Source organism: Centropristis striata, chromosome 20 (assembly GCF_030273125.1).
Source record: "Centropristis striata isolate RG_2023a ecotype Rhode Island chromosome 20, C.striata_1.0, whole genome shotgun sequence".
Taxonomy (NCBI): Eukaryota; Metazoa; Chordata; class Actinopteri; order Perciformes; family Serranidae; genus Centropristis; species Centropristis striata.
In genome coordinates this window covers 2,050,823-2,078,588 of record NC_081536.1, presented here as the reverse complement: position 1 = coordinate 2,078,588, position 27,766 = coordinate 2,050,823, and the positions used below count along the sequence as shown (strand labels likewise).

At 35.0% G+C, this 27,766-nt stretch overlaps 1 protein-coding gene across 1 annotated transcript in view; it reads right to left on the bottom strand.

Moving 5' to 3' along the window:
* The window catches only part of LOC131993104 (cilia- and flagella-associated protein 46), a 149,656-nt gene that overhangs the window by 119,534 nt on the left and 2,356 nt on the right, over positions 1-27,766 (bottom strand). Inside the window, exons 2-13 of the mRNA XM_059358838.1 lie at positions 27,179-27,300; positions 23,679-23,810; positions 21,690-21,754; positions 20,680-20,844; positions 17,385-17,508; positions 16,255-16,349; positions 14,293-14,439; positions 14,015-14,114; positions 13,077-13,175; positions 11,290-11,480; positions 9,179-9,404; positions 4,728-4,845 (exon numbers count right to left, since the gene is read on the bottom strand). Coding sequence (XP_059214821.1) covers positions 4,728-4,845; positions 9,179-9,404; positions 11,290-11,480; positions 13,077-13,175; positions 14,015-14,114; positions 14,293-14,439; positions 16,255-16,349; positions 17,385-17,508; positions 20,680-20,844; positions 21,690-21,754; positions 23,679-23,810; positions 27,179-27,300 — 1,584 coding nt within the window. The remainder of the gene's footprint in view (positions 1-4,727; positions 4,846-9,178; positions 9,405-11,289; positions 11,481-13,076; positions 13,176-14,014; positions 14,115-14,292; positions 14,440-16,254; positions 16,350-17,384; positions 17,509-20,679; positions 20,845-21,689; positions 21,755-23,678; positions 23,811-27,178; positions 27,301-27,766) is intronic.

Sequence of the window (27,766 nt, the reverse complement as noted above, 5' to 3'; positions counted from 1 at the left end):
AAATTACTAAACTCCCCCCCCCCACACACACACAAAATTACAAAAAAAAAGACACAAAATGAATTTAAAAAAAGACACAAAATAAAAAAAAAATGACACAAAATGACAAAAAAAAGACACAAAATGACTCAAAAAATACACAAAATTACAAAAAAAAAGACAAAAAGACACAAAATTACTACCCCCCCCCCCCCCACACACACACACACACACACACAAAATTACCAAAAAAAAGACACAAAATGAATTTAAAAAAAGACACAAAATTACAAAAAAAATGACACAAAATTACAAAAAAAGGACACAAAATGACATTACATAACATGTCCACTTCTTCTGGTAACAACAACACGGCAGATAATAAACGATCCGGTAGCAGCTGCCTTTCTTTTTGTTAACGTCGTCATAGAAACAAGTGAAACAAAGCTCCAGCTGGAGCAATAAAGGGACCTTCCACACACAACACGGTAAAGAGACATTCATATAAAACTCACATTAAACTTTCATATCAAGGTGAGGGCCACAAAATATCGTCACGAGGGCCGCAATTGGCTCGCGGGCCGCGAGTTTGAGACCCGTGGTGTCATCTCATCTCTGAGAAAATTTACAGCAAAGTTTAACGCTGCCACTGGAAGACCTTCTGCCCAGACTTGAAGAAACCAAGAGAAAAAAATTTGCATAGAAGACAGCGCACATCAATTTTGCTCGGTGATGTTCATTCAATTTGCATTTACAATGCGTGTAATCAGCGCCTGCTTTACTGAGACAGAAAACCATTACACAATCAGCACAGAGGGCTGCCTTCCAGGTGTGTTCAGGGACTGGAGGAGAGCTCATTCAGCACAGAACAGAACTACAAACTCATCATGAGGTGACTAAGATGCAAACTCCCTAGAGGGGTCCGGGGTATTGTCTCCAGGGAAGAACATTTTTTGGTAACGCTTTATATTAAGGTCCTTGTAATAACCATTAATTAACAAGTAATAAGGCCCTTGTAAGTCCATACAAGATGCTTATTAACATTATTGTGTGTTTATAAGCTTATATAAGTGTTAATAATGGCATTACAAACACCCATGACCCACCCATTATGTCTTTGCCATGCCTTTATTAATCTTATTTTGTTTGCTTATTGATATTAAAATATACTTTATTGCTCATCTATTATAAGTTAACTATGCTTTTTGCAACTACCGGATCTAAAGCGAGAACAATGCCTTATTACTTGTTAATTAATGGTTATTAAGGACCTTATTATAAAGCGTTACCCATTTTTTGAATACCAGCTTTAAAATGTGGATTTATCATTGATTTTGCATAGGGATATACAGTCATGAAAAAACATTAGACCATCGCTTTCTTCAATTTCTTGTTCATTTTAATGCCTGGCTGGTACAAATTATTATCAAAAAAACCATGGAAAATGTCTAGATATCAGCTCTTAAATTACACTCTTATGAGCTATTTTTGTTATCATTATATCTGTTCAAACAAATGTACCTTTAGTTGTACCAGGCATTCAAATTAACAAGAAATTGAAGAAAACAAGGGTGGTCTAAAAAATGTTTTCCATGACTGTATATCTTTGCTTTAACCAGCTGCTAAACATCTAAGAGGCTGACAATTATCTGCATATAAATAAATTAGTAAAACTTGGCCTATAATTTAAAACAGGCCTCCTACTGTGTTATTATCATGAATTCACAAAGTTGTGTTGGTCTCAGCCGCTTCCTGAATATGTTTTAATAAGAAACTCTTAGCTAGAATCAATCTATTTTTGTTGTTATCATTATATTTGTCCAAACAAATATACCTTTAGTTGTACCAGGCATTAAATGAACAAGAAAGAAAGGAGAAAACAAGGGTGGTCTAATATTTTTTTCCATGACTGTAGGTAAAACAAACTGAAAAATGAATGTAATCTTACTGCCACAAATGTAGTGTAAGACTACTAATCAGACTAGACCCATGTCTTCACGTTCTGGTTGGCTCTACAGAACGCCAAAACTACCAGACAAAAAAAGATTTTTCCTGCAGGACATTACTATGATCAAAAAAAGACACAAAATGACTAAAAAAAGACACAAAATGACCAAAAAAGACACAAAATGACCAAAAAAAAGACACAAAATGACCAAAAAAGACACAAAATGACCAAAAAAAGACACAAAATTACCCAAAAAGACATAAAATTACCCAAAAAGACACAAAATGGCCAAGAAGAGACACAAAATGACTAAAAAAAGACACAAAATTACCAAAAAAAGGAAACAAAATTACCAAAAACGCCCTTCTTTTGTTTAATATTGTGTAACTTTCTTTTTAAAAAAATGTTTTAACGATGGAAACACCCCCAAGTTCTGTTTGTTCGTTTGTTTATAAAAATCTGAAAATATTGATCACAGTGTCTATCAAAACGGTGATGTCTGTTGTAATGTGATATTGAAATGTGATTCTAAATAAAGACAAAATGTAAAAAAAAAAAAAAGAAAAACATGAAAAACATGAAAAAAAGAAAAGAAAATAATAAAATAAAACAGCAGGCATCCACTTTTAAACCTACCTAATGACCCAGAAAAGAAACAAAATGACTAAAGAAAGACAAAATGACAAAAAAAGACACAAAATGACAAAAAAAAAGACAAAATGACCAAAAAAAGGAAACAAAACGATCAAAAAAGACACAAATTGACCACAAAATGATCAAAAAAAGACACAAAATGACTAAAAAATACACAAAATGACCCAAAAAAGAAACAAAATGACTAAAGAAAGACACAAAATGACCAAAAAAGACACTAAATTACTAAAAAAAGACACAAAACGGTGATGACTGTTGTAATGTGATATTGAAATGTGATTCTAAATAAAGACAAAATGTTAAAAAAAAATAATAATAATAAAATAAAACAGCAGGCATTCACTTCTAAACCTACCTAATGACCCAGAAAAGAAACAAAATGACTAAAGAAAGACACAAAATGACCAAAAAAGACACTAAATTACTAAAAAAAAGACACAAAATGGTGATGACTGTTGTAATGTGATATTGAAATGTGCTTCTAAATAAAGACAACATGTAAAAAAAATAAAAATAAAAATAAAATAAAACAGCAGGCATCCACTTTTAAACCTACTCTACCCTTGCATATAGATACTTTTTGTGAAATATTTATATCAGCACATAGAAGTCAAATACATGTGTTTTCCTTTGTTCAGCTGTGTTGCCCTTGTTTTATCTGTATGTCTGTGTAGTTTAGCAGTTAATAGGGGTGAGGGAGACAGAGCTACAGTAAGTGGGATCGAGCAGCTTGTTCGGCAAAAAGCTCAGAGCAGTTGGAGAAAATGTGCACTGTAAATGTAAATGTCTTATCAAAAGAATGAAATTCCAAGCCTAAAGTGGTTTTACAGGTGACCGAATGTTAAGTTCAAGTATAATCAGCACATAACCACCAATGCTTGCCCCAACATTGTTTGAAGCCGTAAAATAAGTCAGATACTTATCATATATTCTTGTTACCCTGAAATGTACACGCAAAAAAAGAGAAAAGTGCACTTTAGCCATGATAAGAGGTATCTGGGGTATATTCTCCAGGCCAGTTAACTGTCAAGTTTAATGAAATGTGTGATTACTGGTGCAGACACGAGGGGCAGAAGGCCCAGAATGGATGTGTGTCTGGAGCTATGTCGATAAATGGAAATCTTTTTGCAAAGAGAAAAGGCATTAAAGAGATAGTTTAACCCCAAAATACACATTTTGTACAATATATATTATACATATTAGCTCCTGTACTGTGAACCAGTCTAGATGGTTTTGGTGTGAGTTGTATACAGGTGCATTTCAATAAATTAGATCAGTAGTTCTCAACCTTTTTAAGTCGCGACCCCCAATTTAACATGCATGTTGTCCACGACCCCCGCTCACTGAACAGAATCTCACACGCACAGTTCAGATCATACAAAAAAGAAACAAAATGACCAAAAAAGGAAACAAAATGATCAAAATAGACACAAATTGACCACAAAATGATCAAAATAGACACAAATTGACCACAAAATGATCAAAAAAAGACACAAAATGACTAAAAAAAGACACAAAATGACAAAAGACACAAAATGACACAAAAAAGACACAAAATGACCAAAAAAAGGAAACAATATTACCGAAAAAGACACAAAATGATCAAAAAAAGACACAAAATGACTAAAAAAAGACACAAAATGACCAAAAAAAAGACACAAAATGACTACAAAAAGACACAAAATTACCAAAAAAAGACACAAAATGACTAAAAAAGACACTTTGACTTCCAAAATGATTTGGCGACCCTCAGAAATCATCTCGCGACCCCAATTGGGGTCCCAACCCCAAGGTTGAGAATAGCTGCATTAGAATATGATGGATAAGTCTATTTCCAGTAGTTAAAGTCAAACAGCCTCACATTTTTTCAAAGCGCCAAAAGAAAAAGATTTGAAAAAGTTTTCCAATTTATTTTTCGGGGGCCCTTTGAACACCACAAGCATCTAGTTCCATTACATTCAAAACAAGAAAGAAATCTCTACGGCTGATATCTCCAACACTCTGCAACTCACACAAAAAGAATCTAGATTTATAAATAGCAGTACAGGTGAGAGGAAAATATGTATTTTGGATTTGGGGGCAAACTGCAACTTTAAGATGTTGCTGTATTTTTTTTTAAAACTGAGTGAAGAAGAGAAATGGGTACTTTTGGAGGTGTTGTCAGCATCCAGCACCATCTGGAAGTCATCGGGGGCCAAGAGGAGACCCACAGCAACCAGGACGGGACGGCGGTCTGTCTGGTCTCGGGGCTCCATGTCTCTGGCCTGAGAAAGAGACGAGGCTGCCAGAATTAACCTGAAGCCATTACTTACAGTCTAAGCAGGCAGAATGAATCTGTGCCTTCCAGTCTTACACCATCCATAAAACACTCTGAATCTTTATCTCATGGCAGACAAATTACACACACTCATTGATCTCATTAATCCTGTACACTGCATGGGAGTTAATTGTTGTATTGATCTGACTTTAACTCTATGGAGTCTTGGGGCTATTTGGTCCATTTTTTTCAAATCCTTTTCATGTCTGTCCGTGCATTTGTAAGTCATTTTGTGTCTTTTTTGGTCATTTGTGTCTTTTTTTGTGTCTTTTTTTTAGTTATTTTGTGTCTTTTGTTGTGTCTTTTTTTTAGTTATTTTGTGTCTTTTGTTGTGTCTTTTTTTTGGATATTTTGTGTCTTTTTTTGGTCACTTGGTGTCTTTTTTGATCATTTGTGTCTTTTTTGTTCATTTTGTGTCTTTTGTTGTGTCTTTTTTTAGTTATTTTGTGTCTTTTTTTGTCATTTTGTGTATTTTTACTCATTTTGTGTCTTTTTAAGTCATTTTGTGTCTTTTTTTAGTCATTTTGTGTTTTTTTTGGTCATTTTGTGTCTTTTTAGTAATTTTGTGTCTTTTTTTGGATATTTTGTGTCTTTTTAGTCATTTTGTGTCTTTTTTGGTCATTTTGTGTCTTTTTAGTCATTTTGTGTCTTTTTTTAGTCATTTTGTGTCTTTTTTTGGTCATTTTGTGTCTTTTTTGGTCATTTTGTGTCTTTTTAAGTCATTTTGTGTCTTTTTTTGGTCATTTTTTAGTCCTTAAGTCCAACATAAAATGTGATTTTGAATCTATTTTTACTTTCAAAACACTATCATGCTCAATAAAGAATTTAAAAATGTTGCAAATGTGAACAAAGGTTGCAAATCTAACATATAAGAGGGTTCCATCCAGTTCTATCATTTGATACTAAATCTATTTGAGCTTGTCTCCAGTTTTACTTGGTATATCATCATCAAACTGAAACTGGCCTCACGGAGTTTACAGCCAGAACTTTAGAGGTAAATGTACAGTAGGGCTCCACGCTGCTTTGTTTTCTAGTCTGGAGGTGATGAAGTCATGAGACTCCAGAGGGTTAACATCAAGGACCCAGGATACTCCTCTCCATCACAGTACCTATGTATGCTTGCTGTTGATAATCCAAGTATGTTTTGCATAAAAGTCATGCCTTGTTAAGCTTTAAAATAATTTTTCATTTTGTAATGTTAGACTGTTAGACTTTTGTTGTGTCTTTTTTTAGTTATTTTGTGTCTTTTTTTGGTCATTTTGTGTCTTTTTTTAGTCATTTTGTGTCTTTTTAAGTCATTTTGTGTCTTTTTTTTGTCATTTTGTGTCTTTTTTGGTCATTTTGTGTCTTTTTTTAGTCATTTTGTGTCTTTTTTTGTCATTTTGTGTCTTTTTTTGGTCATTTTGTGTCTTTTTTTGGTCATTTTGTGTCTTTTTTTTGTCATTTTGTGTCTTTTTTGGTCATTTGTGTCTTTTTTGGTCATTTTGTTGTGTCTTTTTTTAGTTATTTTTTGTCTTTTTTTTTGGTCATTTTGTGTCTTTTTTTTGTCATTTTGTGCCTTTTATTAGTCATTTTGTGTCTTTTTTGGTCATTTGTGTCTTTTTTGGTCATTTTGTTTCCTTTTTTTGGTCATTTTGTGTCTTTTTTTAGTCATTTTGTGTCTTTTGGTCATTTTGTGTCTTTCTTTAGTCATTTTGTTTCTTTTTTGGGTCATTTTGTGTCTTTTTTTTGGTCATTTTGTGTCTTTTTTTTGTCATTTTGTGTCGTTTTTTAGTCACTTTGTGTCTTTTTTGATCATTTTGTTTCCTTTTTTTGGTCATTTTGTGTCTTTTTTTAGTCATTTTGTGTCTTTTGGTCATTCTGTGTCTTTCTTTAGTCATTTTGTTTCTTTTTTGGGTCATTTTGTGTCTTTTTTTTTGTCATTTTGTGTCTTTTTTTTTGTCATTTTGTGTCGTTTTTTAGTCACTTTGTATCTTTTTTGATCATTTTGTTTCCTTTTTTTGTGTTTTTTTCAACACTCACACAAAAATAATCTAGATTTATAAAAAGCAGTACAGCTTTTGAAGACTCCAGAGGGTTAACATCAAGGACCCAGGATACTCCTCTCCATCACAGTACCTATGTATGCTTGCTGTTGATAATCCAAGTATGTTTTGCATAAAAGTCATGCCTTGTTAAGCTTTAAAATAATTTTTCATTTTGTAATGTTAGACTGTTAGACTTTTGTTGTGTCTTTTTTTAGTTATTTTGTGTCTTTTTTTGGTCATTTTGTGTCTTTTTTTAGTCATTTTGTGTCTTTTTAAGTCATTTTGTGTCTTTTTTTTGTCATTTTGTGTCTTTTTTGGTCATTTTGTGTCTTTTTTTAGTCATTTTGTGTCTTTTTTTGTCATTTTGTGTCTTTTTTTGGTCATTTTGTGTCTTTTTTTGGTCATTTTGTGTCTTTTTTTTGTCATTTTGTGTCTTTTTTGGTCATTTGTGTCTTTTTTGGTCATTTTGTTGTGTCTTTTTTTAGTTATTTTTTGTCTTTTTTTTTGGTCATTTTGTGTCTTTTTTTTGTCATTTTGTGCCTTTTATTAGTCATTTTGTGTCTTTTTTGGTCATTTGTGTCTTTTTTGGTCATTTTGTTTCCTTTTTTTGGTCATTTTGTGTCTTTTTTTAGTCATTTTGTGTCTTTTGGTCATTTTGTGTCTTTCTTTAGTCATTTTGTTTCTTTTTTGGGTCATTTTGTGTCTTTTTTTTGGTCATTTTGTGTCTTTTTTTTGTCATTTTGTGTCGTTTTTTAGTCACTTTGTGTCTTTTTTGATCATTTTGTTTCCTTTTTTTGGTCATTTTGTGTCTTTTTTTAGTCATTTTGTGTCTTTTGGTCATTCTGTGTCTTTCTTTAGTCATTTTGTTTCTTTTTTGGGTCATTTTGTGTCTTTTTTTTTGTCATTTTGTGTCTTTTTTTTTGTCATTTTGTGTCGTTTTTTAGTCACTTTGTGTCTTTTTTGATCATTTTGTTTCCTTTTTTTGTGTTTTTTTCAACACTCACACAAAAATAATCTAGATTTATAAAAAGCAGTACAGCTTTTGAAGACTCCAGAGGGTTAACATCAAGGACCCAGGATACTCCTCTCCATCACAGTACCTATGTATGCTTGCTGTTGATAATCCAAGTATGTTTTGCATAAAAGTCATGCCTTGTTAAGCTTTAAAATAATTTTTCATTTTGTAATGTTAGACTGTCTGACACAGATGGGCTGCAGATCTGCTGCATAAGCATAGCGGCTTTATCCTGGGCCCTGGAGGGCGTTTGGTAGAGGGTCCTTTTGTCATTTTGTGTCTTTTTTTGATCATTTTGTGTCTTTTTTGGTCATTTTGTGTCTTTCTTTTGTCATTTTGTTTCTTTTTTGGGTCATTTTGTGTCTTTTTTTTGTCATTTTGTGTCTTTTTTTGATCATTTTGTGTCTTTTTTGGTCATTTTGTTTCCTTTTTTTGGTCATTTTGTGTCTTTTTTTAGTCATTTTGTGTCTTTTGGTCATTTTGTGTCTTTCTTTTGTCATTTTGTTTCTTTTTTGGGTCATTTTGTGTCTTTTTTTTGTCATTTTGTGTCTTTTTTTGATCATTTTGTGTCTTTTTTGGTCATTTTGTTTCCTTTTTTTGGTCATTTTGTGTCTTTTTTTAGTCATTTTGTGTCTTTTGGTCATTTTGTGTCTTTCTTTTGTCATTTTGTTTCTTTTTTTGGGTCATTTTGTGTCTTTTTTTTTGTCATTTTGTGTCTTTTTTTATCATTTTGTGTCTTTTTTGGTCATTTTGTGTCTTTTTTGGTCATTTTGTTTCCTTTTTTTGGTCATTTTGTGTCTTTATTTAGTCATTTTGTGTCTTTTGGTCATTTTGTGTCTTTCTTTAGTCATTTTGTGTCTTTTTTTGATCATTTTGTGTCTTTCTTTAGTCATTTTGTTTCTTTTTTGGGTCATTTTGTGTCTTTTTTTGGTCATTTTGTGTCTTTTTTTAGTCACTTTAAGTCTTTTTTGATCATTTTGTTTCCTTTTTTTTGTGTTTTTTTCAACACTCACACAACTCACACAAAAATAATCTAGATTTATAAAAAGCAGTACAGCTTTTGGAGACTCCAGAGGGTTAACATGAAAAACCCAGGATACTCCTCTACATCACAGTACCTATGTATGCTTGCTGTCGATAATCCAAGTATGTTTTGCATAAAAGTCATGCCTTGTTAAGCTTTAAAAGAATTTTTCATATCATAATGCTAGACTGTCTGACACAGACGGGCTGCAGACCTGCTGCATTAGCATAGCGGCTTTATCTTCGGCCCTGGAGGGCGTTTGGTAGAGGGTCCCTCTGAGCTGCAGGAGGCGGAAAGCTGACGACAGACGTTCTCGTTGTGTCCCGTTATCCAGCTGCATGGCTTTGTGGAGGTGAGTCAAAGAAGCCTGGAGGCGCCCCTCCTCCTCTTCAATCACTGCCAGCTCTGAGTGGACCTGACAGCGCATCTCCAGGAACATACTGTGGAATAACAGGCGGACACATGCAACATGAAAATCTGTAGGTTTGATACCAACAAAATACTACACTGATGAAACCAGACAAAATATCTTACTGTTTCTTATCATAACCAACATTACTGAAATGCACTAAATCTATCTATGCACTAAATCTATGCACGACACTTTGCTATGTTATTAATATTATTACTATTATTATTATTATTATATATACTGTTGCTGCCATTACTATTATTACTATATACTGTAATATACTACTATTATTATTATACCGGCCTTATTTATTATTTTTATTATTATTACTATTATTATTATATATTATATGTCATATTATTTTACTTATAATTACTTTATTTATATTTTTCATTTTATTTTTATATTGTTTATTAGCTATTATTACATATTATATTATATATATTAAATACTGCACTATTATTATTATTATATACCGTCTAGTCACTATAGCATTGTTGCATCATATCACCAGTTTAATTATTACCATCATCTGCCAACCTACCAACTGATGTTCTTTTTTAACTTCCTTGTTCTATTCTGTGTTTTTTTCTATTGTTGTTTTTATTTATGCTACCTCAGTATTTTATTCTATTGTGTTTTATTGTACTTGAATACCGGACTGCTGTGACAACAGAATTTCCCTTCGGGGATGAATAAAGTAATTTATCTCTCTATCTATCTATCTATCTTTCTATCTTTCTATCTCTCTATCTCTCTATCTATCTATCTATCTATCATAAATCAACCTAATAGTAACACATACGTGCAGTATACTGCCAATAAAACAAGTGTTTTCCTTCAAATTTGAAACAAAAGGCAGGTTTTACTCTAACCCTCTGAAATCTTCAGCTATTATGTCTGTTAAAAAAATCTTCACCATGCCATGTTGGTATCTGTTTTTTCAGCGTTACCTCACCTATATGTCCTGATAATTAATTTTTAACCCTAACTTACTTGATCAAAAATGCTGAACACAAAAGAAACTAAGGAAACATAAAATCTGATCTGACACAGAATTTTAAATTAGGGTTAAAAAAAAAAAATCCACTCAAAGCACAATATATCTTTGCCAGAAACTGTGAAAACAGAAGTAATTTGCAAATTTTCAGATTGCAGACGGTCCTTGAATAAAATATTTTTGAGGATATATATATATATATAATCACTTAATTCTACATGTCTCATTTAAAATCTGGCTAAAAATAAACTGTTCACATTAACCAGATCCCTTAAAAAACATTACATTTTGTGCTCTTAAGAAGTCAACTAACCAATAAGACATGAATGACTTGATTGACACCAACAGCCTCTTTACACAGACCAAAGAGGAAAGGACAAGAGTGGTTGTAAAAATGTAGATACTATGTATGTATGTATGTATGTATGTATATTAATAGCATGTTCCTCAATATTGGTAACTTGTGGTAATAAATGTTGTATATATAGACAACACTTTATTCCAGTTTTTGTCAAATAAATTAACAAAGAAATTGATAAAAATGATATGAATTATTATGCCTGTTTGGTTTCCATAGAGGTGTTAAGACTTACTGCAGTAAAAAACAAGGCCACAGTGAGTAACATGTGACAGGAATAAAAACGCCCTGAAGCTGCTTGGGTTTGAGTGGTATATATGTAATAATAAGACCCATACATGCTTCGGTATACTGTATGTAAAATAGTGTGCCTTTGGTCAGCGTATTGAATGAAGCTACAGCATGTTTTTTTAATTTTTTTTTTGGTAAACTAAGCTACAGGGCACAGCCAAACATATGTGAAGTGAAGTGCAAACATAACATTAAAAAAAAGAAAATGAAAAGCCCTGAGACATACACACGCATAACAATGTATCATGATGAATTTAAAGAAACCTCTGCATGTGTTCCAGTGCCTGGGCCAGCCTGAGCAGAGGTGTCTTGATGCGTTTCCTGAGGTTGTGCTGCAGAAGGGGCAGACAGAAGTTCCACTGGGTAGCACACACTGCCTGCATGGCCTCAGGGTGCCCCTCCCCCACTGCAGTCTGCAGCCACTGATCCAGCTTGCCTATCTCCTTCAGCCGGGCCTGTGGGATAACAACTACAGATTGAAAGTCTCTCCTGTAGCAATGACAGCACAAGACTTACACGAATATTTGGAAAGTATTCTTGGATTGACTTGGATCGACTATGTGGTGCCAATGTTAAAATGTGTCAGTTTTTCCACAGCAAAATATGAAATGGTACTAAATGAGATTACATAGTCCTGCTTCCCTCAAGACTTTGTTTTCTTGTCGAAGAGGAAAAACACCTGATGTATATTTAGGTAAATATGATAATTAAACTTCTCAGAAACTCGAACTGATGAGGCTCTTCTAGATCAGCTGTTCTCAGCCTTGGGGTCGGGTTGGGGTTTTTTTGTGTCTTTTTTTTTAATCATTTTGTGGTCAATCTGTGTCTTTTTTTGGTAATTTTGTTTCCTTTTTTTGGTAATTTTGTGTCTTTTTAGTCATTTTGTGTCATTTTTTGGTAATTTTGTTTCTCTTTTGGGTCGTTTTGTGTCTTTTTTTGACATTTTGTGTCTTTTTTGATCATTTTGTGGTCAATTTGTGTCTTTTTTGGTCATTTTTTTTCTTTTTTGTCACAGCTTAATATTTGGAAAGTATTCTTGGATTGACTTGGATTGACTATGTGGTGCCAATGTTAAAATGTGTCAGTTTTTCCACAGCAAAATATGAAATGGTACTAAATGAGATTACATAGTCCTGCTGCCCTCAAGACTTTGTTTTCTTGTCGAAGAGGAAAAACACCTGAAATATATTTAGGTAAATATGATAATTAAACTTCTCAGAAACTCGAACTGATGAGGCTCTTCTAGATCAGCTGTTCTCAACCTTGGGGTCGGGACCCCAATTGGGGTCGCGAGATGATTTCTGGGGGTCGCCAAATAATTTTGGAAGTCAGCTCTGTCTCCACTGTGTTAAAATGTTCATGTGTTAATGTGTTTTAGTCTTTTGGGTCACTTAATGTCTTTTTTTTGTCATTTTGTGTGTTTTTTTTGTCATTTTGTGTCTTTTTTAGTCATTTTGTGTCTTTTTTAGTCATTTTGTGTCTTTTTTTGATCATTTTGTGGTCAATTTGTGTCTTTTTTGGTGATTTTGTGTCTTTTTTAGTCATTTTGTGTCTTTTTTTGATCATTTTGTGGTCAATTTGTGTCTTTTTTGGTGATTTTGTGTCTTTTTTGGTCATTTTGTGTCTTTTTTGGTGATTTTGTTTTACATTTACTCAAAAATTATCACATATTTACCTGTAACTACCACATATTTACCTGGTAGTTACCTGATATTTACCTGGTAATTACCGGACTGTAAAAGGAAGGGTTACCGTCATTTTTCCCAGGAAAGTTGCCACAGATATTTATTTAATATGTCTAATATGTATAGGAGAGCTTTCACCAGCAGGCCACAGGCTCAATCACTATTGTGTTTCCTCATTTGACGATAGATGGTGTCTTAACATACATTTATTCTAAATGAAAATCTTTGAGATTATTACTTTCAACAAAGAATGAGATTGCAGAAAATATTATTAAACAATTAATCAAGACTCTGCCAATGGGTCCACTGCCTGCATAACATACAGCAGAAACACATGGGTGATAATTCAGACATATGATGGAGCACCTCCACACTGGCTTTGGAGTAGTCATTCATCTTCGCCTCTCTCTTCAGAAGGTTGTTTTCACAGCTGATACACTCCATTATTATGCGTTGGCCAACACTCTGAAAAGACAAATACATGTGATTTAAGAGTCGGTGTTCAGCAGTGCATGGAAGAGAGGATGACACAGAAAAGTAGTTATACTTTATGTCAAAACTTCTTGCAAATGTCATGTTAGGTTATCATTTCTTTTGAATCACAACTGCAAAATGGCAAACTTCTGGAAGAAACACAGCTTTCTATTAAATAAATTCCACATTGTTAAAGAAATTTATAACATGGAAAGGTTAACATTTTCCCTGAGATACAGTACTGAAAAAGGTGACCAATACTGGAAGAAATGGAGGGACTACATGTATGAGAGGTGATTACATATTCTGTGTGGGAAAATCTTTTTATTTTATATTATTGTATTTTTCCCCTGGGTCAGGAGCGTTTCTCCCCCAGTATAAATATGTATATATATATTCCATTTCCGCTTGTTATGGGGTTCTTTTTACAGCACAAACGAAGGTATTTTGTGTCACTAGACCTGAGTTCTGCCAGCCCTTTGTTTAGAATAAAACCTGCCATTGTATTTTGCTGTGGATGACCCTGTCTGATGTACCTGTTCTGTTTGTATAATTATATGTTTGTGTTTTGTTTTTCACTGAAAAATCAATAAAAAGAAAGTTAAAAATAAATAAATAAATTCCACATTGCTGAAAGTGATTTAAAAAAAAGCAACAACCTGTTTAGCTCCTGGGCATGAGCTCAGCTAATTAATCACATCTACTGTCAAGTGCCCACTTAAGGAGGATGTCAAATCCTGTGCATAAATTTGCATGTTTCTCTAATATTTACAGTTACAGCATGTAGCCAGAGCTAGTGCTGAGCTGTGAGGAGAATACCGGACACTCACAGCCTCTCCCGCCGACTTCAGCTCTTTCACACACTCGACAGCTACATCCTGATGCTTCGCTTGCAAGGCCAGCAGAGCCAACTCCAGGAGGAAGGCAACTCTGCAAATCCCAGATAAAACATAATTTATACAATCCACAACACTTGAGTACAGTAAGCTGAGCCATTTACTGCCCTGAGGATATCCATATGTGGTTTTTATGGAAGAGGGAGGTTTAAGAAGAGGACAGGGAGCGACAAAGGTAAGCTTGTTGGGTAGGAGATTTGTTTAGGACCGACCTGTCAGCTGGTTGGATGGGTGTTGAGCTCTGAAGAGGACTGGAGTTCACAGGCGTAGCAGATGCTTTGGTACAGTCCGTCAGAAGGTGAAAAATCTGCTCGAGCTCCTCTTTTGTTGATCCCTTTTCATTTAATTCTTCCAACCTGCTTCAAACAACATGAAAAATAACAGTCTGTGAATATTATTTTACCAACCTGGTCTCACAGAAATCCGTGAAATAGCCACGGATTTCGCTTAACTCAAAATCTGTGGAATAGCCACGGAATCGCTCAAATTTCCGTGAAACTGACACGGATTTCGCTACAATGCAAGTTAATGACAGTCATATCCCGTGGCTATTGGTTTGTTCCAAGTCACGTGACTTTCAAGGTCCCGGCGGTCAGAACAAAAAACATGGCGGACAGTTCTCTCATTTTTAGTGAAAAAAAATCAATATTTTGACTTAGTTTCTGCATAAAAATGGATTTTGATCACATTTCTAGCGAGAAATATATGTTTTGTTTTCTAAATCTTCACTCAGTGAATGTACATTATCACTTTGTATGTTGGAATAGCCACGGGATATGACTGGCATTAACTTGCATTGTAGCGAAATCCGTGTCAGTTACACGGAAATTTGAGTGATTCCGTGAAATAGCCACGGATTTCGCTTAACTCAAAATCCGTGGCTATTTCACGGATTTTTGTGAGAACATGTTGTATTTTACATATACTTATGCATCCAAGAGCATGCATCTGTATTTCCATCTGCCCCCTAATATACTCCCAACACACAGTGCATAACCCTTAGGCAAAATAATCTATATGATGCCGACGATGGATGGGTCGGATTCATGAGTCATGCTGCCGATGTTTATAGCTGAGCTGAAGAGCCATAAGGAGCTCTGACATGTTGAGTACATGCCTGCAGAAAAGCGGGTGGGGGCTGGGACTATACGCTGCCCCACCAGAAGCCATGATACTATAGCATTATGGTACGCAGAGGGCAAGATAAACCTGCCCACAATGCATGGTCACAACTTTTCCAGAATTTAATTGAAAATGATGCAGTTTAATGTCTCAGTGTACTCTGAAATTAATGCACATTTGCAACATTTAAAATTCTTTATTGAGCATGATAGTGTTTTGAAAGTAAAAAAAAGATTCAAAATCACATTTTATGTTGGACTAAAGGACTAAAAAAGACACAAAATGACTAAAAAAAGACACAAAATGACTTAAAAAAGACACAAAATGACTTACAAAGACATGAAAAGAATTCAAAAATGGACAAAATAGCCCAAGACTCCATAGAGTTAAGTTGTTAACCCATTTCTTGTTCCCTGAAAAAGGCCTACTTGTATAATTCTGAAATGTACATTATTTTCCAGTTTTGGTTAAGCTTACCTTTTTTTATTTACCTCTGGCAGTTCACCACTTACCTTTGGACCCTTTCAAGCTGTTCATTTGACTTGAACTGCTTGAATTTCAATAAAAAACTGGAAAAATTGGGGTGTTCTAAAACTTTTAACCGGTAGTGTATGTCAATATGAAATTTAAAAGTGAGTTTTTGATCCAACCAGACACCCAGGTGTTTGTACTGTGAAACCCTTTCGTCTGAAACACTATTGTCTGAAGAGTTTCCAGGTTACAAATGCAGAATGGTAAAACTTTAAACAACCTTGTTATGACTGTTAATATGGTAATAACTGACAGGAATTCACTTTTCTTAGCAGGGAACATTCCAGAAAAACACACATACAATCCATCCATGAAGCACATTCGTTCAAAAACAAGTTTGCCTTCACAATTACAGCAGATCAAACGTTGTTTTGTGGGCAACGACAGCTACAGTACAACTCCTCATCTCTACTAGATGGAATCTGCTTTCATCATGACAGCACAAAACAATGCTTTCAACAAAACAACTGCTGTAGCAAAAATAAACCTCTACTTAAATATAACAAAGAAACTTTCCTTACTTTTTAAACTCCTGTATTTTGTAAATGACTGTCAAAGGAGCACACTGTCTGCTCATTTCAATGAGGACATCAGCTTCTTTCAGCTTGTGTTGTACCTAAAAGGGGAGGGTAAAGGTAGAAGTTATTCTTTATTTGTCAGCCCTGAATCTTTCATTGAAAGGTCTAGTGTATTTTAAATTAAACTCAATTAACAGGATGAAAAATAGACAGAGCAAGAGTGTTTAGTGGTTAAAAATAGGGTTAGATTTTGTAAAAAAAAAAAAGTGTCATGTTAGGTAAGATTCTGGTTACACAGTTTATGCAACAGACAGGCACATGAGTTTTGGTTGTTAGTGAGGTATCATATTTCACCAGTGTTTCTTTTGCTGCTGCTGTACGTTTCTCCTGATGTAAAATCAAATTTAAAGTCACTAAATGTTTTTAAATCCCACTTAAAAACCCACCTCTTTTCTCTTGCCTTCTATTAAAGTTTTTTTTCCTCCGGCAAGTGCTGGGGAATAGTGTCCCCTAGTAATCCCACAGTGTTTTTAAAAAATATCCCATCTTCTTTTCATTTATTTTAAATTAAATGTTGTTTTGTTTTTTGTTTTCTTTGTTACCTTTGTCAATTTTATTGCACTTTTTTGCACTTTTATGTGAAGCACTTTGGTGCGGCTCAGCCGTCTGTAAATGCGCTATATAAATAAATCTGACTTGACTTGACTTGACTTAAAAAAATGCACTACAGGAATGCATGTCTGTTTTTGTTTGGTTTTCCGTGTATAGCATTAAGGTACACTGAAAAAAGAACCAACTTAATTGAATTGTTTCATTTGGTAACACCTAAATGAATTAAGTTCTTTCAAATTAATTTAATAAGTTAGATTAACACAATTGGTTTTAAATTAATTTGAAAGAACTTAATTCATTTAGGTGTTAACAAATGAAACAATTCAATTAAGTTGGTTCAACTATTTTCTTTTTTCAGTGTACATGCATGCATTTTGTTGTGCAACTCTGTGTTGTGCAAAGACAAATGAACCTTGAGCTACTTAAAGTATTACCATTAGTCATAATAGTATTGCAACACTGACCCATGAAAACCATGAACATCATATTTATAAAACATCTATTCAAGACATGCTGTTTACCTGTAACATAAAGAGTCTTGGAACAAGATGTGGTGTATGTGACTTGATGAATTTTTCTGTATCTTTGGCAAAACTTGCAGCATCTTCCATTTTCCCAGAGTCCACGAGGCATTTGATAAGATGCCTGGATAGAAACAGAGCAGATCAGTCTCATTTGCTCTAATGATACTATTACAGTGTTTTGTTACTGGAATATTTACCCAACAAATAGACCTTGGTGATGATGTGAGTTTTAATACAGTAGTCTCCTCAGCACTATACAGTAAAATCCATTTTCATGGTTTTCTTGATAATGACTTTGGTTATTATGAAGAAAACCATGGAAAATGTCTAGATGTCAGCTCTTAAATTAAACTCTTATGAGCTATGTTTGTTGTTATCATTATATTTGTCCAAACAAATGTGCCTTTAGTTGTACCAGGCATTAAAATGAACAAGAAATTGAAGAAAACAAGGTGGTCTAATCATTTTTTCCATGACTGTTTCCCAGTTTGTTACTCTACATATACCTGCCTCCAATTTAAACCAATAAAATCAAATTCCTTTATAGACCTTGTAATGTTCATCAGCAGTGTTGTAGAATAGCATTGTATTCTATGAAAAAGCCTTTTCTCTTATCACTCAGTGTGTTTACATGCACAGTTTAATCAAGCTATGCTTAAAAAAATCGATTTTGGCGTCTAATCAGACTTCTGTCCTTGTCCTGGTTTACATGCAACTGAGAAAACTGAATAACTGACGGGAATGTCCTCCTCCTCAACACTGGGTGGCAATATGCATCGTTTCAGTGGGTTAATATGGCGCCCTTCCCGGTTGACCTCAGTTTGACACTCTGTGCCGTCACTACTGACCGGCTAATGCGACTGACTAATGTAACCGGCTAACGTGCGACTGGCTAACGTGACCGGCTAACGTGACCGGCTAACGTGCGACTGGCTAACGTGACCGGCTAACGTGCGACTGGCTAATGTAACCGGCTAACGTGCGACTGGCTAATGTAACCGGCTAACGTGCGACCGGCTAACGTGATTGGCTAACGTGCGACCGGCTAACGTGATTGGCTAACGTGCGACCGGCTAACGTGATTGGCTAACGTGCGACCGGCTAACGTGATTGGCTAACGTGCGACCGGCTAACGTGATTGGCTAACGTGCGACCGGCTAACGTGATTGGCTAACGTGCGACCGGCTAACGTGATTGGCTAACGTGCGACCGGCTAACGTGATTGGCTAACGTGCGACCGGCTAACGTGATTGGCTAACGTGCGACCTGCTAACGTGATTGGCTAACGTGCGACCGGCTAACGTGATTGGCTAACGTGCGACCTGCTAACGTGATTGGCTAACGTGCGACTGGCTAACGTGATTGGCTAACGTGCGACCGGCTAACGTGATTGGCTAACGGGCGACCGGCTAACGTGATTGGCTAACGTGCGACCGGCTAACGTGATCGGCTTTCTTGGATGTTTATGTTTAGGTAATACTCCAGCGCGGGGGGTGGGGGGAGGGAGCATGGGAGCAGGCGCACATGTGTTGTCTTGTCAAACACTACAGGCCAAAAGTTCGGAAGCAACTTAAATTTTCTGTTCACAATGTCTTTCTTAAAAACCAGTATGGATTCTTTGGATTTTTGGATGTGTTTTCCTCAATTGACCTTTAGGTATACATTGATGTCACCAGACCATTGCTGAATAAATGTTACCAAAATAAAAGAAGAAATTTGGAAAACTTCAGTGAAAAGTAAAAAACAAATCACAGCTTGCATTCTTCGCTTTAGGTCTTTGGATTTTGAGAGTTTGGATACAAATACCCCAATAAATCTCAACTGTGTTCATATCTCTGACAAACTACCACAGAAATGGCTAAAATTGAAGCAGCTGAGTAAAGAAACAAGAGTACAGATCTGAAGACCTGACAATTGTAGTAAAAATGTGTTCTAATAAGTGACTCTTTATATAAAAATCACGTTTATTTTGTTGCAAAGTATAGCAATGAAACTATTATTTTTTGGACAAATTTGATCTTGCTTCCAAACTTTTGGCCTGTAGTGTACATGTACATGTGTAAAATCCAATTCCAATCGTATTATCTGGGTGTCCTAATCGGAGTTGGAGAACTCCGACATTAGTCGGACTAACACATGTTTACATGCACTTCAGTTGTCCAGTTATAGTCAGATTAAGGCAATAAAGCGTTGTTTTCAAGTGTCATGTAAACCAGCTATTCTCAACCTTGGGGTCGGGACCCCAATTGGGGTCGCGAGATGGTTTCTGGGGGTCGCCAAATCATTTTGGAAGTCAGCTCTGTCTCCACTGTGTTAAAGTGTTCATGTGTTAATGTGTTTTAGTCTTTTTGGTCACTCAATGTCTTTTTTTTTGTCATTTTGTGTTTTTTTAGTCGTTTTATGTCTTGTTCTGGTAATTTTGTGTCTTTTTTTGTCATTTTATGTCTTTTTCTGGTAATTTTGTGTCTTTTTTTGGTAATTTTGTGTCTTTTTGGTCATTTTGAGTCTTTTTTGAGTCTTTTTTGAGTCTTTTTTGGTAATTTTGTGTCTTTTCTGGTAATTTTGAGTCTTTTTTGGGCATTTTGTTTCCTTTTTTTGGTCATTTTGTGTCTTTTTTTAGTCATTTTTATGTCTTTTTCTGGTAATTTTGTGTCTTTTTCTGGTCATTTTGTGTCTTTTCTGGTCATTTTGAGTCTTTTTTGGTCATTTTGTTTCCTTTTTTTGGTCATTTTGTTTCTTTTTTTGGGTGGTCTGAACTGTGTGTGTGAGATTGTGTTCAGTGAGCGGGGGTCGCGGACAACATGCATGTTAAATTGGGGGTCACGACTCAAAAAGGTTGAGAATAGCTGATGTAAACGTACTGAGTGTGTTGCTCAGAGTGAACAGAATATTTCAAGGAACAATGCACTGAATTATTGTAGCCGCACAGTAAATTTTGGATGGAAGCCATGTAAAGTATGTGGGCCACCATATCTTATATGTCTGATATGGAATTTCAGAAAAATTGTAGCAAATCCTATTAATGCCCAGGCTAGCAGTAACACTGTACATGAACAGCACATTGTGTCCTAACAAAGATAACTAACATTTGAGCCTGAGGCATCATGGGAGTACATGATAAAACAGCTTATAAAACATTTGATCATTCTCCACTTTATTGAGGAGAATGAGGCAACCAGAAATGAACTGCTGGTTAATTAGCTGTGTGTGTAATCCCAACATGAGACTGGACAGAATCAGGACTGGACTTATTCATGAAAGAGAATTAACAGAGCAACGCGGGGTCACTTGCATCATGAGTTGAGCTCTCCAGCTGTGGTCTTGGTCTGCTACCTCCTCCAGACTCTGGACCACCTGCCTGAGGGAGGGTACAAGGTGGAGGCACCGCCCCGGCTGCAGGAGAGGACGCACTGTCTGGAAGTACAGCACTGATGCATTGAAGACTAAAAAGTTGTATCTGTAAGGAACAAACAGCATGGAAAAATGAATGAATTATTATTTATGTGATGCAGATGCAAGCCGTTTCATTGTGTCAACTCTGTATGCAGAAGCTGTGCTTTAACCATCGTCCAATGAGCCTCGGGAGGGCCTCCTGGATGAGCCTTTCTATGTTAAATGAGGGAAATTTATGAATTTAAAACGCTGTTTTAGAGAAAACTGGTGAACAGACTGTGTGAGTGCTGCTAATTTATTCACCAGAGAGTGTGTTGTGCATTAGTCTGGGCTGGATGTATTAGATACGTATTCCCTTTGGTGGTAATTGGGATTGCTCATTCAGCCCTTTTATTGACAGGTTATGAGTTCATTAGCAAAGAGATTCAGTGCTGATTGCTTGCAAAGTCTAAGCCTCCATCTCTTAGCACATATTTCAGAGCAAGGAACAAGGGAACGTATCTTTTAAAATTTCTATTATGGCATCTATATTTATCATCCTTTCCACCCAGCTCGCAGTCAGCTGTTAAAATTTAGAAGAAAACACGCTGAATATCATCCACTTTTGAAGAAGAGGCTGGGGCGAAGCATGAAAAATCATGTTATATTTTAACAATGTGTCTTTGTAAATCAAACCTTCATGTCCCAGAATATTTTTTATGCAGTAGTCTGAACCCGTATAACCCATCACAGCTAAATAAAAAACATTCCCTGTTTTGAATATTTCGCTTTCATTGCTCGTCTTCACAAGTGCACCTTAATGGCAATTGCCAAGCAATATCTGAAATGATGACCTGCATGTGGCATAAATTGATCAACTTTCTTGACACTGTAAGAACAAGCCAAGCACACTTCTGAGAGGTTACATACCTTGGATCCTGCTTTGAAATTTCAATAGCTTTGAGAAAATACAGCACAGCCTCCTCAAAGTCTTCCTAAAATAGAATATCATGCAAAAGGGGAAGTTAGACCTTGTCACATCATACAATCATACAAAGACCAGACAAACCAGCTGTTCAATAAAGGTCACAGCAAGACAAAATACCAAGAAAACTTAACTGCATTAACCCTTTGATGCACAACATACATATGGACAACACTTCTAATGCACAACATGGGTCAAAAATGACTCATTCATCCAAATTTGATTTAAAATTAACCCTATAAAGCCAAGTGTATCATATTAGACAGTTATTTTTGAGACCTCTACATCATCAAAAACCTGATGTATACATGTGTTGAAGATAAACAAACTGAGCAACAAATTGCACAAAAATACCGGATGTAGCAAAAATGATATGCAGGTTCCACGAGTGGATCAGTCATTGCTGCATTAAAAAACTTCATATCAGCAGATGTATGATGTTGTGTTATATGGAAAAAATATGTATTTTGCATGTTTGAGGAAAAAGGAAAAGTTAAAAATGTTGTTGTTTGATGTTTTTGTTAGTTCAAGAAAAACAAACTGTGAGCAACAAATTGCACAAAAAGACCTGATGTATCAAATATGATACAAATTAGAATTCATATATGCAATTTATTTATTTTTTAAAATTCGTCAGCAAGTTAATAAGCACTCGGTTTTAAAAAAAATTGAATTTTCTGGCAATTATTTCATGGTTCAGGCTTTATAGGGTTAAATGACCTAATACTATAATAATAGTAATTTGTTTCAAATAGTTACTTTCCACACTCATATATTTAATATATTTAACATGTTTATGTATTATTTTGTCACACATACAGTGTATCTGGAAGGTTTTCACAGCGCTTCACTTTTTCCATGTTTTTTATGTTTCAGCCTTATTCCAAAATTGATTAAATTCATTTTTCCTTAAAAATATACACACAATACCCCCATAATGACATTTTTTGACCCATGTTGTGCATTTGAAGCGTAGTGATACAAAAAGGGTTTTTATTCAAAAAGTAAGAAATGAAAAACAAAAAATCAGGATGTATGATGATCAAAAACAAGTTGATTGAGGAAAACCTGGAATACTGAATGATGAAATTAATTTATTGCAAAAATATAGAAAATTAAAACCTCAGTCGGGTCACTTTAGACCATGTTGTGCATCAAAGGGTTAAACTGTGAAAAGTTAAAAAGGGCAATATAGGCCTAGAAGAATCTGCACTCAAAAAAAGCAAACTGGGTGTCTGTTACCTTCTCCTTAGTCTAACATGTAGCTGCTACTAAATAAAATTATGTTTTGTGGTTGAACAGTTTTAAAATACAACATTTTAAAAATGTACTAGAATACTTTATGTTAAAACAACCTAGTTAAATTGCTTAACATAAAAAATTCTTTATTTCCTGAATAATTACTATTATGTTCATTTTCATATAATAAAGGTAATCTTTTAGGTTAAACCACTTCAACCTAACTTTGTTTTGTTGGCTCAGCACCATTAATTCATGTCCTGCACTATTTTAAAAAGTAGTTTAAGGACCCTATTAAATAAAGTAACTCTTAATAATGTCATACACGTTTAAATGGCCCAAGAAAATTACGTTAGTATGTTACAATTACCCTTAGAAATCTAGTTGGACTGACCCCTGGTAATTAATTAACAGTAACGCAAATACATCATGTTGACCCGAAATATTTACATTTTGTTCACTCAACAAAACTGTTTCTCGCTAAATTAAAGCATTTTATTTAGGTGGAAATTATTTCCATAATTTTATTTTGTTCTGGGAACAAGTTATTTTTTTGAGTGTGCTTGTTTACGAAGCTGCTCCTTTCATTGTAAATACAGTATATCTCTACAGTAATTGTGTGTGTTTCTCATTGGGAAAGACACATAACTACACACAACCCCCTTGAGGAGATGTGTCCAATTTACTGTCCTCACCACACTCCCAGTGGCCGGCGGAGACTTCAGCTGGCCCTGGCAGAGGTAGGCTCGACACAAAAATTGATTAGCCGGCGGATTCCCTTCAAAGAACATCTTTAGACACACTGCGCTTATCTCCAAACAGCCCAGCTGAAAACACAGAAAAAGAGACGCATAAAGGCCAAACAAAATAAATATTCAAACCTTATCTGCAGCGTTATTGTGTCAACAGCATTTTTCCACATTTCATGCAATATCCAAGCAATTCCGAAATGGCATAATGCACATTTATTTCACACATGACAAAAAATTGCCCTAATTGCAGGCAATTGCCCTTGAGAATGACAACACTGTGTTATACACTGAGTCCAGCTACTTGTTAAATAAAGTCTCACAGGGTAGTTTTCATTCAAAGAGCAATCATTGGAGATATAAAGATATAGATAAAAGTTGTTTACTGTAATCTTGTAAGCATGTTATCATTAAAAAGTATTCATTTTTTTTATCTCATGCTGATAGATCCTAAAACAAGTGAAGTTAAACTTAACAGTAATAAACATTGCATCAGTATGTTAGAAAATGTCTTCATGCAACTGGAATATTCATGCTTCTCTAAGACTAAAGAATATAGGGCTGCAGTCCTGTTGAAAATGAACTAATGCAGTATTTAAATAAGCTTGAGACTTCAAGGCAAGTTGCATTTTCAATGAAAAAACTTTCTGTATAATATTAAGAGGAGAGAACAAATAACATTATGGAATATCACCGTGTTTCATTATTCAAATATAGTTCTTTTGCCCTAGGACAGCTCAGTCTACATTAGTGAATATTCATTAGTATTCCCTGCTGGGAGAATACTTGGATTTAGCTAACTAAAGTTACTGTACTAATACAATGACATAATACATTTATTATTAGATTCTTAAGCAGAAGGTCCTGGAGAGATTTCTGTCTCTATTATTTTCTATATCAGTACCTATATTGCACTGTAAAAAAGATTTGTAGAAATAACAGTAAAACTCTGTCAAATACATCAGAAATAGGGCATAAAATGAAAAATTGTATATCACCGTATTAGACACTTTTAATTACCGTAAATCAAAGAATAGCGCAAAACTTTTACTTTTTTCTGTCATAAACTGGAAGAAACACACAGTTTTGCTGTAAAATATAACATTTTCATGCAAAATTTATGGAGAAATGCCATGATGTGTGAATGAATGACACAATTACCCTAAAAATAACAGGATTATTCAGACTAAATTACAGTTTTTGCTGATATTTACACTTAAATTTAGAATAGAAAATCCTCTCACTGTAACTTTTACGGTGAAGTTCTTGCAACCACAGCTGCCGGTATTTTACCGTAAATTAAACAGATTATTTTTTACAGTGTGCCATAAGCAACGCATTGGTGCTAATTAACAAACAAACCAAATAAGTTTGTTGTGCATGCCAATAGTGTCAGTCATAATTCAGTAACTTCTTCAGATGAAGATATAAATGAGCTCCACATTTTTTGGAATTCATTGTGAATCTTTCATTCTTTGAGGCTCCTTGAAGCATCATGTCTTATGCGACATTTCAGCAGTCGTGAACTCCTCACAACATGAAAACACTCCTCACAGCATTTGGAAGGCAACGTTTCAGGCATATTCAGAGCATGTATTCCTGCATATCAATCTTTCAAACAGAGGATTCCATTCTGATGGCTTGGCAGCATTAGACTGTTAAAATGTTTCCACCTACATTGGCTTTTTCCAGTGACACATGATTCTCTATTAACCTGGTGAGTGCATTTATAACAACAGCTTATATTGTATCATATGTAGTAGTTTCATTTTACTCCATTTAATTAGTATTCTGTCAAATTTGGCAAAAGCAGCCTGAGGTGCAGTTTAGAGTTATCTGGCATTGCCACTGGCATGGCTTTGGCACTTTTGGTATTTGAGTTGAGTGTTAAACTTGTAAGTGTAATCTAAATCAAGCAGGTTTATTAGTTGGTCAAAAACAGCTTGCATAGACTCACCGGCCACTTTATCATTTACACCTGTTCAACTACACATTAAATTAAATATCTAATCTGCCAATCACATAGCAGCAACTCAATGCATTTAGACAGACACATCAGAATATGGAAGAAAGGTGATTTAAGTGACTTTGAACGTGGTATGGTTGTTGGTCTGAGTATTTCACAAACTGCTGATCTAACAACCATCTCTAGGGTTTACAGAGAATGGTCTGAGAAAGAGAAAATACCCAGTGAGCCAAAATGCCTTGTTGATGCCAGAGGCCAGAGGAGAATGGCCAGACTGGTTCGACAGGAATAATATGGTAATATTAGACTGACATCATTTCTGAATTACATTATTTTTAGGAACTCAATGTCACAGAAAATACAGTATTTATTTAGCACCCTTCAGAGCCGGCCCAAGGCATAAGCGAACTAAGCGACTGCTTAGGGCCCCGTGGCCACTAGGGGGCCCCCAAGAGCAATTAACAAAAAATATGTACATATTTTGTTTAATATTTTGCATGCATGAGTGACACTTTCTATATGATCAAAGATATATTATTGTACAAAAATACAATTTTATGTCAACAACGCCAAGATAAAGGAATGTTTTTACGTTTTTCAAAAATAATAAACCAGATGATACCTTTACAGTAAAAATAATGCTTTACCATTTGGATTGTTGTGTAAATCAACCCCAAGTCACTCTATAGTTGAATGTGATTGGAATGTGAACATTTTTAGATTAAAAAACACACGTGACACCCTGGACATCATTCATTAATTGGTATCATTTATGTAATTAACTGGGACACCCCCTTAAATGTGTGAAGACATCAGGCTGACAATAGCATAATGTAAACAACACTGCCAGAGCCGCAATGAGTTTGTAGTAGGTGTGTGAATGATCAACACTCAATATTTTTGGCAGAAATAGAGGGCCCCCGAAATTGAATTTTGCTTAGGGCCCCATGGAGGCTTGGGCCGGCTCTGACACCCTTGACCTTAGTCAAACATATTCTGAGGCTGCAGCTCATGACCTAAGTTATGTCTAAAATCCTTACTTTAACCCTGCTGACTGTACTGTACTTTAACCCTGCTGACAACGGTTACATTTGCAACAGTCTTCTATGAAAATATGAAATCATGTTAAGTTGAACTCAAGTATGTTAATACATCTGCATTGAACGTCATGGTAAAATTTATGCTTACCTCGTATACTCTTCTATAATCATGTAACTCTTTTTATAATCATGCCTTGTACTACTTAATATATATTATAATCATGTTAATATACATTATAATCATGTTAGGATGAATGACTTCATGTTATTATCTGTATAAATGCTGTAATGATGTAATTGTGTAATCATTTTTTGATTTAATGAGGACCCCAGGAAGAATAGTCTTCATCTCTATGAAGACTAATGGGGATCCAAAGGATATAATAAACAATAAACATCAACAAGCACATTACAGTGAACCTGCCCTGCTTCAGTCTCACCTGTAGAGCTGTTTCCGCACAATCAACATGCAGCTCTGGGGGAATGCTTGGTGTTAGTCCGCTGGCTCCAGCTGCTGGGCTGTCCTTGATTAAATGGTAAGCTGACTGCAGAGCTCCGGAGTCTACATACATGAACGAAATACGTCGTCAAACACAGTGAAGGCGTACTTTAACACAGTAGTTCTCAACCTTTTTGAGTCGCGACCCCCAATTTAACATGCATGTTGTCCGCGACCCCCGCTCACTGAAAAGAATCTCACACGCACAGTTCAGATCACCCAAAAAAGAAACAAAATGACCAAAAAAAGGAAACAAAATGACCAAAAAGACACAAAATGACCAAAAAAGACACAAAATTACCCAAAAAAGAAACAACATCACCAAAAAACGACACAAAATGACTAAAAACAGACACAAAATGACTAAAAAAAGACACAAAATTACCAAAGACAGGAAACAAAATTACCAAAAAAGACACAAATTGACCATAAAATGATCAAAAAAAAGACACAAAAGGACCAAAAAAGACACAAAATTACCCAAAAAAGAAACAAAATCACCAAAAAGACACAAAATTACCCAAAAAAG